This window comes from Bos taurus, chromosome 15, assembly GCF_002263795.3.
Source record: "Bos taurus isolate L1 Dominette 01449 registration number 42190680 breed Hereford chromosome 15, ARS-UCD2.0, whole genome shotgun sequence".
NCBI lineage: Eukaryota > Metazoa > Chordata > Mammalia > Artiodactyla > Bovidae > Bos > Bos taurus.
Window position 1 is genome coordinate 79,049,645 of NC_037342.1, and position 11,967 is coordinate 79,061,611.

General features: G+C 38.1%; 1 protein-coding gene across 1 annotated transcript; it reads left to right on the forward strand.

The window, feature by feature from the left end:
• The first annotated feature begins 6,991 nt into the window (after positions 1-6,991).
• OR8H13 (olfactory receptor family 8 subfamily H member 13) lies at positions 6,992-8,243 on the forward strand. Its single transcript, XM_010812898.3, has 2 exons — positions 6,992-7,918; positions 8,223-8,243. Exons 1-2 carry the CDS (start codon positions 6,992-6,994, stop codon positions 8,241-8,243), a joined length of 948 nt encoding a protein of 315 aa, XP_010811200.1.
• Positions 8,244-11,967: the final 3,724 nt, after the last annotated feature.

Here is an 11,967-nt window from a genome sequence, read left to right on the forward strand (position 1 = left end):
ACAGCCATGAAATTAAAAGAGGCTTACTCCTTGGAAGGAAAGTTATGACCAACCTAGATAGCATATTCAAAGGCAGAGACTACTTTGCCAACAAGGGTTCATCTAGTCAAGGCTATGGTTTTTCCTGTGGTCATGTATGGATGTGAGAGTTGAACTGTGAAGACGGCTGAGCACCGAAGAATTGATGCTTTTGAACTATGGTGTTGGAGAAGACTCTTGAGATTCCCTTGGACTGCAAGGAGATCCAACCAGTCCATTCTGCAGAAGATCAGCCCTGGGATTTCTTTGGAAGGAATGATGCTAAAGTTGAAACTCCAGTACTGTGGCCACCTCATTGAAGAGTTGACTCATTGGAAAAGACACTGATTCTGGGAGGGATTGGGAGCAGGAGGAGAAGGGGAGGACAGAGGATGAGATGGCTGGATGGCATCACTGACTCGATGGACGTGAGTCTGGGTAAACTCCAGGAGTTGGTGATGGACAGGGAGACCTGGCGTGCTGCGATTGATGGGGTCGCAAAGAGTTGGACACGACTGAGCGACTGAACTGACTGACTGACTGACTGATGAATGGATATAATGTATTCTGTGTAAGTCAGTAAAGAATGATCAGATTAAAGTATTGGTTAAAGTCAAAATGTCTTTATTATGTTAAACTTTTTTATACAATTTAAAGCAAAAATTAAAAATTTCTGTTTAGTTTTATCTTATCTTGCCATAAACCTGATTTTTATTTCACACTAGTTTTAGTAGAACTAACTTTTGGTGACTAAATTGCCCTTCTAAAGTTCAAAAATGTTACAATAAATGCAAAAGTAACTCCTTTATCTGAACCAAGAAATTGTCTCCTGAAATTCTGGAATATGAGCAGAGTTTCCTGTAAGAGTCACTTTTAAATCTATATAAAATAGGTTTAATTATCATGAGTTGATAAAAGATTCACAAGAATATTTTAATCTGATACGTCTATATATATCTAATATGTCCATATATATATGTCCTGAGAAAACCATAATTGAAAAAGACACATACATTTACACCAGTGTTCATCATTGACTATGTTTTTATGAGATGTATTCACTTTGAAATTATTTGTCAGGACTTGTTTTCCATTATCTAACATAAATAATATTTAGAGAAACTTCTTAAAGTTGTATACCATAAATTTCACCTAAAACACCAAAGCCTTTTACTATGTGAATAACAATAAACTGTGGAAAATTCTTAAAGAGATGGGAATATCAGACCACCTGACCTACCTTCTGTGAAATCTGTATGCAGGTGAAGAAGAAACAGTTAGAACCGGACATGGAAAAATAGACTGGTTTCAAATTGGGAAAGGAGAATGTCAGGGCTGTATACTGTCACCCTGCTTATTTAACTTAAATGAAGAGTACATCATGAGAAATGCTGAGCTGGATGAGGCACAAAGTGGAATCAAGATCTCTGGGAGAAATATCAATAACCTCAGATATGAAGATGACACCACCCTTATGGCAGAAAGTGAAGAAAAACTAAAGAGCCTCTTAATGAAAGTGAAAGAAGAGAGTGTAAAAGTTAGCTTAAAGGTCAACATTCAGAAAACTAAGATCATGGCATCTGGTCCCATTGGCAGATAGATGGGGAAATGGTGGAAACAGTGGCTGACTTTTTTTTTTCTGGATATATATATACATATATATATATATATATAGAATGGAGAAGGCAATGGCACCCCACTCCAGTACTCTTGCCTGGAAAATCCCATGGATGGAGGAGCCTGGTAGGCTGCAGTCCATGGGGTCGCTAAGAGTCGGACATGACTGAGCGACTTCACTTTCACTTTTCACTTTCATGCACTGGAGGAGGAAATGGCAACCCACTCCAGTGTTCTTGTCTGGAGAATCCCAGAGATGGGGGAGCCTGGTGGGCTGCCATCTATGGGGTCGCACAGAGTTGAACATGACTGAAGCGACTTAGCAGCAGCAGCAGCATATATACAGAATCTAAAAAGATGGTAATAAGGAACCTATCGGCAGGGCTGCAATGGAGACACAGACACAGGGAACAGACTTGTGGACACAACAGGGGATGGAGAGGGGGTACAAATTGAGAGAGTAGTGTGGAAACCTATACATTATCATATGTAACATTAGATAGCCAGTGGAAATTCGCTATATGACACAAAGAGCTCAAATTTTGTACTCTGTGACAACCTAGAGGGGTGGGATGGAGTGGGAGGTGGGAAAAGGGTTCAAGAAGGGGAGGACATATGTATACCTATGGTTGATTCGTGTGTATGTATGACAGAAGCCAACACAACTTGTAAAGCAATTATCCTCTAATTATAAATAAATAAATTAGAAAGAATATAGTGAGGAAGATAGTAGGACAACATAGATCAAGAACCCAGAATATGCATATACTTTGATCCTCCAAAAATGAAAACTAAGTCAAAGAAAGAGAAGAGATATCACAAAATATCACAAGATTTATCTTTCCCCAAATATAAAAAGATTAAAAATTACCTATTGAATACATATAATGTGTTATGAGTAAGTCAACAAAGAATAACCAGTATTAAAGTATGTATTAAATGTGAAAGTCGCTTAGTCCTGTCTGATTTTTTGCTACCCCATGGACTAACCTGCCAGGCTTCTCTGTCCATGGAATTCTCCAGGCCAGAATATGGAGTGAGTAGCCTTGCCCTTCTGCAGGGGATCTTCCTAACCCAGGGATTGAATCCACGTTTCCTGCATTTCAACCAAATACTTTACTGGTTGAGTTATCAGGGAAGCCCAAGAAGACTAGAGTGAACTGGGGTCTCCTGCATTGTAGGGAGATTCTTTACTAGCTGAGCTACAAGGGAATATCTTTATAAAGTTGAAGTTTCTTTATGCAATTAAAAAAATTAAATTTATCTTAATTTTTTCTCATCTAGCCATAAGAATGAATTTTGTTTCACAATTGCTTTAACAGCACTAATTTATGATGAGTAGATTTGCCAGTCCAAGGTTCATCAAAGATACAATAAGCACAAAAGTACCTCTTTTATCCAAACTAACAAACTATCTCCTGAAATTCTGGAGTATGAGCAGACATTCCTTTAACAGCCACTTTTAAATCTACAGGAAAATTGGTTTAATTATTCTGAGTTAATGACAGAGTCACAGGAATATTTTAATTTGAGTCTCAGTATAATGACAATTATGCAAATCTCAGTTCAGTTCATCGCTCAGTCGTCTCTGACTCTTTGCGACCCCATGAACCGCAGCACGCCAACTCCTGGAACTCACTCAAACTTGTGTCCATCGAGTCGGTGATGCCATCCAGACAGCTCATCCTCTGTCGTCCCCTTCTCCTCCTGCCCCCAAAGTTTCCCAGCATCAGAGTCTTTTCCAATGAGTCAGTGTTTCCCATCAGGTGGCCAAAGTATTGGAGTTTCAGCTTCAACATCAGTCCGTCCAATGAACACCCAGGACTGATCTCCTTTAGGATGTACTGGTTGGATCTCCTTGCAGTCCAAGGGACTCTCAAGAGTCTTCTCCAACACCACAGTTCAAAAGCATCAATTCTTTGGTGCTCAGCTTTCTTTATAGTCCCATTCTCACATCCATACATGACCACTGGAAAAACCAGCCCTGACTAGACAGATCTTTGTTGACAAAGTACTGTCTCTGCTTTTTAATATGCTGTTTAGGTTGGTCTTAACTGTCCTTCCAAGGAATAAGTGTCTTTTAATTTCATGGCTGCAATTACCATCTGCAGTGATTTTGGAGCCCAGAAAAATAAAGTAAGCCACTGTTTCCCCATTTATTTTCTATGAAGTGATGGGACCAGATGCCACGATCTTCGTTTTCTGAATGTTGAGCTTTAAGCCAACTTTTTCACTCTCCTCTTTCACTTTCATCAAGAGGCTCTTTAGTTCCTCTTCACTTTCTGCCATAAGGGTGGTGTCATTTGCATATCTGAGGTTATTGGTATTTCTCCCAGCAATCTTGATTCCAGCTTGTGCTTCCTCCAGCCCAGCATTTCTCATGATATACTCTGCATATAAGTTAAATAAGCAGGGTGACAATATACAGCCTTCACATACTCCTTTTCCTATTTGGAACCAGTCTGTTGTTCCATGTCCAGTTCTAACTGTTGCTTCCTGACCTGCATACAGATTTCTCAAGAGGCAGGTCAGGTGGTCTGGTAGTCCCATCTCTTTCAGAATTTTCCACCGTTTATTGTGATCCACACAGTCAGAGGCTTTGGCATAGTCAATAAAGCAGAAATAGATGTTTTTCTGGAACTCTCTTGCTTTTTTGATGATCCAGCAGATGTTGGAAATTTGATCTCTGATTCCTCTGCCTTTTCTAAAACCAGCTTGAATATCTGAAAGTTCATAGTTCACATATTGCTGAAGCCTGGCTTGGAAAAGTTTGAGCATTACTTTACTAGCGTGTGAGATGAGTGCAATTGTGCAGTAGTTTGAACATTCTCTAGCATTGCCTTTGTTTGTGGTTGGAATCAAGCGGACCTTTTCCATTCCTGTGGCAACTGCTGAGCTTTCCAGATTTGCTGGCGTATTGAGTGCAGCACTTTCACAGCATTATATTCAGGGATTTGAAATAGGTCAACTGGAATTCTATCACCTCCACCAGCTTTGTTTGTAGTGATGCTTCCTAAGGCCTACTTGACCCACATTCCAGGATGTCTGGCTCTAGGTGAGTGATCACACCATCATGATTATATGGGTCATGAAGATCTTTTTGTACAGTTCTTCTGTGTATTCTTGCCACCTCTTCTTAATCTCTTCTGCTTCTGTTAGGTCCATACCATTTTTGTCCTTTATTGCAAATCTAGAGGTCTACAAATAAGCATTTTATGAAGAAAAAGATAATTGGGAAACTTTAATCAAAATGTTAAATTAGTTTGGATTATTTCATATTGTTCTTTGAATTTTATTATATTGACATTTTTTTCCAACATACATATTTACTACTATAATGCATGTGTGCTAAGTCGCTTCTTTTGTGTCCAGCTCTTTTCAACACTAAGGACTATAGCCCACCAGGCTCTTCTGTCCATGGTATCAATAGGCCAGAATACTAGAGTGGGTTGTCATTTCCTCCTCCAGGGCATCTTCCCAGGCCAGGAATTGAACCCATGTCTCATGTCTCCTGCATTGGCAAGCAGATTCTTTACCACTAGTGTCACCTGGGAAGTCCACTCCTATAATATTGGCACAATTTAAACAAAAGTTTCATTGTGAAAAATGCATCATTCCATCCCTGATAGTTTCAGTCACAGAATAAGAAAGTATTTCTCTAAAAATAGTTTCTCTACCAAAGCAGGCATAGATTTAGAGCATCACTTTGGAAGGCCACAGTATTAAGCTCTTCATTGTGCGGCTTCTAAGGGAAAAAAATTAGTTAGAACTTAGGATAGCAGGGTTTAGTACTTGAACTTTTGTCCTTGGAGACATGCCAAGTAATTTTGCTTGGAAACTGGTCCACAGAGATGACCAAAGTTTGCATTATCATCAGTCTCCAGAATATGAGGTAGTCTGGAGTCATCAGGATAAGAGGCAAGAGATATGGTGCTCCACTTACATATATGCACACAGTTGATCCCTGATACTCATTCTAGACATAACTTCCTGGCAAATTTTATGTATAATCAGGAGTTGAACAAAACTTCATTTGATTTATTTTTGCCTCAGAATAAAACAAAATGAATGCACTAAAATTAAAAAGAACTTATCTCAAAGAAAACAAATATTGCATCATAGAAATTTTCAACTGAAATGGTCTTATGTGTTATTTGTGAGAAAAATTGGAGTTTGACATACTTCTAGAGAGAAAATATTGGAAGAAAGTATTTTTTCACCAACTTGGCTGAAAGTAAGTATCATTCTCAAATTTGGAAGGTTTTAGGTAGGATCCAATAAAACGGGAAATTTATCAGCAGAATATGCATGCAGATATCTTTCAGACCTTATTAAAAAGTGTCAGGATGTGTGGAAGGAGAAGTACAGAGTTGATATGATCAGGGTCTACAAGTCATTTGCATTTTTAGAAATATAATTTTGGAAGAAATTTGATTTTCAGTGGTCAATTTAGAAAAATATCATATATTTTGGAAATTAGTACTAACATATGGTTTATCATTTTAATACACCCTATTAAAGTCCACTAAGTTTGGATACTTGTCATTAACATTAAACAGTATTTGAAATGAAAGAACAGAACATGGTACATTAAAACTTTTCTTTTATCATTCTTTATCATATAGCTAGCAGTTTACTCTTGGTTTTGTTGAAATTAATTATAAATAGGAGTATGGTATTATAGTGTGGTGTAGTGGTAAAGAATCTGCCTGCTATGCAGGAGACATAGGTTTGATCTCTGAGTGGGGAAGATATACTGCAGGAGGATACGGCAACCCACTCCAGTATTCTTGCCTGGAAATTCCATGGACAGAAGAGCCTGGAGGGCTACAGTGCATGGGATTTGCAAAGAGTTGGACATGCCTGAGCACACACACACATGGCCTTATGGACATGCTCTCTGAAGTCAATCTATGGAGGTGGAATTGCAGGTTCAAAATTTAGTAGTTCTATATCTGGACAAGTTAATTAAATTATCTGTGCACTTTGTCTCATCAGAAAAATATGGCTAAAAGAGTACTAATTATGATATAAAAATCTCATGACATGCATTAATTAAATAACAGGAGCATTTAGGACCATATCAGGCCTATTATAAGTCTTCAATGAATTAGTTTTTGTTATAATATATCCAAATGTCAACTCACACCTATTTTTATATTTGGAAATCAAAATAAGTTTTTGTCTCTGCATACCCTATACACACCTCCTTATCATCATTTCATGGAAACACTAAATTAATATAAATAAGTGATGTCATTCATACATACACAAAGTAATTTTTTTTTTAATTTTTGAAGTAATTCCTGCTGAATATCAACTTTGGTTTCTCAACAGTTAGGAGCACTTGAACACCATGGGCAGAAGGAATATCACACAGGTGTCTGACTTCATCCTCATGGGACTGACAGACTCTGAAGAGATCCGGCTGGTCCTCTTCACCCTCTTTCTCCTGATATACCTGATCACTGTGCTGGGGAATGTGGGGATGATCCTGATAATCTCCCTGGATTCCCGGCTTCACACTCCCATGTATTTTTTCCTCAGTCACTTGTCATTTCTTGACCTCAGTTACTCAAGTGTTATCACCCCTAAAACCTTAGACAATTTACTGAATTCCACCAAGAACATTTCGTACCCGAACTGCTTCATCCAGATGAGCTGCTTTATATTCTTGGGTGCCACTGAATGTTTCCTTCTCTCCTCCATGGCCTATGATCGCTATGCAGCTATCTGCAACCCTCTGCATTACCCGATTGTCATGTACACCAGACGCTGCTGGTCCCTAGTCTTTGGATGTTATCTGATTGGCTTTATGGACTCTTTTGTTAATGGACTTTGCATGAGCAGATTGCATTTCTGCAAATCCAATATAATCTTTCACTTTTTCTGTGATCTATCCCCAATTTTAGCCTTGTCCTGCACTGACACACATGACATAGAAATCATCATATCCACTTTTGCTGGCTCTAGCCTAGTGCTGTCTCTTCTTACAATAGCAGTGTCCTATGTCTCCATCCTGTCTACTATCCTCAAAATTACTTCCACTTCTAGTAAGCAAAAAGTTTTCTCTACCTGTGCATCACATCTTCTGGGGGTCACCGTCTTTTATGGCACTATGATTTTTACTTACTTAAAACCAAGTAAATCCTACTCCTTGGGAAAGGATCAGATAGCTTCTGTTTTTTATACTATTGTCATCCCCATGCTGAATCCACTCATATACAGTCTTCGAAACAAGGAAGTAAAAAATGCTCTCAGTAGAGTCATGCAGAAGATGAAAGTCGCTCCGTCGTGTCCAATTCTTTGTGACCCCATGGACTCTATAGTCCATGGAATTCTCCAAGCCTGAAGTGGGGAGCCTTTCCCATCTCCAGGGAATCTTCCTAATCCAGAGATTGAATTTGGGTCTCCTGCATTTCAGGCAGATTCTTTACCAGCTAAGCCACAAGGGAAGCCCAAGAATACTGGAGTGGGTAACCTGTCCCTTCTCCAGGGGATCTTCCAGACCCCAGAATCAAACCAGGGTCTTCTGCATTGCAGCCTGATTCTTTACCAACTGAGCTATGAGGGAAGCCCAGGTAAAGTGTTCTGAACAATTAAAATAGCATTGAAGGTAAGTGTTCATACTCACCAGTTTATTTTTTTTTCCTTATCTGTATTTTATTCCCCTTTTTTCTCTTTCCAGAAACAAACTGAATTATTTATTTATTTGCTTTCTTTTTGAATGATTATTTGCTTGATCTAATATGATCTTGGGCATTTCCTGGCACTTTGGTCATGCTCAGTCGTGTTTGACTCTTTGTGACCCCAGGGACCATAGCACACCAGGCTCCTCTGTCCACAGAATATTCCAGGCAAGAATATGGAAATGGGTTGTCATTTCCTGCTCCAAGGGATCTTCCCAACCCAAGGATTGAACCATGCATCCTCTACATCTCTTGCATTGGCAACAAATTTTAACCTTGAGCCATGGGAAGTCCTTTTCCTGGAATATGCCTTAAGAAAATAATTTGAAATGTTGAAACATGCTAAATTCATGGTGTTCTTTTAAGGACAGCTGATTTGCAGAATTATGACTTATGGTTATTACCTTTTAAACAGTATCATACAAATTTAGAGAATTTTATTATGAAAAAAGGTCCATTTTAGGAACAGTAATAACACTTTTAGAAATTATTTCATGTACTTTGTGGAGAAGCAATATAGCAGAGTGATTAGTAGCACTTGCTTTGGAACTGTCCATTACAGGATTTCCGTTCTTGATTGCAACCCTTGTAGCTCTGTAACATGTGAAAAAATCACTGAAACTTTTGGACTCGTTTCCTCAACCTCACCAAGTAAGTAATAATTCCAGATCTATAGTGTTATTGTAGGTATTATACCACACAATTGATGTAGAGCATTTAAGGCCTTACAAAGAAATGCTATTATCATTAGAATGTTCACATCCTTGCTTATTTTTAACTTATAATGTTTTATTTTTTCCTTAAAGAATATTATTCTAATTTATGGGAACACATGTATACCTGTGGCGGATTCATTTTGATATTTGGCAAAACTAATACAATTATGTAAAGTTTAAAAATAAAATAAAATTAGAAAAAAAATTAAAGCAAAAAGCCATTAGAGAAAAATATAATAAAGTACTAGGAAACAAAAAAAAAATTACCTTTAGTTTATTTAAAAGACAAATACATGAACAACTAAGTAAATGCTCAACGCTTCAATATTTCTTCAAGAAACTTGTAAAATATAAAATTGGAAGGAAAAAAAGAAGTTTTTTATATATATTCTTCTGGGCATTCCTGTTGGCTTAGTGGTAAAAAAATTGGCCTGCCAATGAAGGAGATACAGGCTCAATCCCTGATTTAGGACGAACCTCCAGAGAAGGAAATGGCAACCCACTCCAGTATTCTTGCCTGGCAATCCCCACAGACAGAGGAGGCTGATGGGCAATAGTCCATGTGGTCACACAGAGTCAGACACAACAGAGCAACTGAACAGCAGCAATAATATATTCTTCTAGGGGCTTACCTGGTGGCCCAGTGGAAAAGAATCCACCTGTCAATACAGGAGTTACCAGTTTGAGCCCTGGTCCCAGAAGATTCCCTGGAGAAGGAAATCAAACTCACTCCATGGACATGCCATGAACACGCACTCCATGAAAATGCCCATGGACAGAAGAACCCAGTGGGCTAGAGTCCATGCAGTCACAACGAGTTGGACACCATTTAGGGACTAACAACTACGACATATGCTCTAGATTGATAGTTATGTATGTGCATGGTATTACATTATATATGTCATATTTCTCTCATTTCCTATGAAGTTTTCAGCAGCTTTCTTTGTACTCTTACAAGTTTACCATTAGTTATTCTTCTGTCATTGAAATCCAGAGTGAATGTGTTTTTGGCAAATGGGAAAAATCCAGACTCATTTTGCAATGCTTTGGACATGAAATGTGTGCAAATTCATCAAGTTAAAAATCTGCATGCAGTGATATTTCTTCAGTAGCTATCTGAAAACATTTAAAACACATAAATGTGTGTGATGTGTCAAAAGCTTCAGAAAACTGCTTTTTTTGTTGTTGTTGTTGAAATTCTGTGCATTTTACAATAGCATTGCCTTTCTCCTAATTCCTATGTTTGTTATGATTATTAAAGATAAATTCTTGAATTAAAAGTTTCACTCTGTTAATGGACATATAGCTTGCTTCTATGTTCTGGCCTCTGTAAATAGTGTTGCAATGAACATTTGGGTGTACTCACTTTTTGAATTATAGTTTTTTCTAAGTGTATGCCTAGGAGTGGGGTTTCTTTGTCATGCGGTTGTTCTTTTTGTGTTATAATCTTCATAATAGCCCACTGCTCCACAGTGACCTGTCCCCACTCCTTACCTCCATTAACTCATTCTTTATTATTCTATCAATCATACTCACTTTGATTTGACGACTGACACCCTAACTGTTCTGTCCACACTAATGCTGATAGTTCTTGGAATTTTTCCATTTTCCCTTTCATTCAGAAATTTCCTATTTGCAGAGAAATGCATGCTTTCCTTCCTATTTTATTCTTAATAAAAACATTCAAAAGTGTACCTATTCCCTTCCCCCTTGCGTGTTTCATTTATTTTCCATAGCAGTTATCTACATTTCACCTTTTATAATATTTTACTAGTGTATTTTGCTTCTTGTCTGCCGCACCTCACACACTATCATGTAAGTTTAATGAATGAGGATTCTTGTTTAGTTTGTTCAACATCATCTCCCCAGCACCTAGATCTAAACCTCAATGAATGTATCTGAAGGTTGCAATTTATAGAGGATGAAACTAAAGAACACAGTAAACAACTGGCCCATGATCACTCACTAGTGAAAGAACAAGCTCACGTTTGAACACTGATAGTCTGACTCCACTGTTAACTTTTCTCATCACCACTGATTGGGCATTTTCAACAAAATTGTACTATGATTACCAGAACTGAGAAAATAAAATTCACTACTATATTAAAGAAAGTATTATATAAAATACCAGGGGCTGTTGAAAGGCTTATATGGCTGGCAGACATTCTCTAAAACATGCTAATACCAGCCAACGTGATTTGGACAATACTAGCTAAGTCTTTTCAAACATCCAGGTCCAGTCCTATTCACAGAAGGAAAATTCCGTTAAGCAAAGAACAGTTTGCCCAAAGATGATATTGTTCTAGGAAGAGAATCTGTAATAGTCAGGGTACAGGCTAGCTTGATGTAAAAATGGAATTCAGAAAGACTGGCTCAGCAAAGAAAAAAGTATCCTTGGTTATAAACTACCAGATTTTAGCTGACTAGGGTATGCAGATGAGTCTTTTTCAGAACATAATTCTGGAAACTGGGCTTCCTTGGTGAATCAGTGCTAAAGAATACTGCTGCCAATGCAGGAGCAACAGATACGGGCCCTGGTCAGTAAGATCCCCTGGAGAAGGCCCAGGCTAGCATTCTTGCCTGGAAAAGCCCATGGACAGAGGAACCTGGTGGGCTACAGTACATGTGACCAAAAAGAGTCTGACATGATTTAGTGAATAAATGACACCAATCCTGCAAACTAAGTTTCTTTTATGTTGCTGATCATTAACCTCCAGAATGCTGTCCTCTTCTGCACTGTTGAATGATTGAATTTTTAAAAAAATAATATTTGGTACATTTCATTACAAAGCCATCTGGTTTTGGTCTAATCTTCAGTAACTAAAGTTAACTGAAAGCATAAATTCACTTAAATGCACGCATGAAAATGTTCATGAGCACTATGAATGAAAGCCAAAGGACAGAAACAACTCAAATGACCATCAAGT

Excerpts from the sequence above, each read along its gene's own strand:
- OR8H13 (XM_010812898.3), top strand. The coding sequence starts at position 6,992 with ATGGGCAGAAGGAATATCACACAGGTGTCTGACTTCATCCTCATGGGA. Across the intron at positions 7,919-8,222 it reads GAGTCATGCAGAAGATGAAA|TGTTCTGAACAATTAAAATA; the intron begins GTCGCTCCGTCG and ends GCCCAGGTAAAG.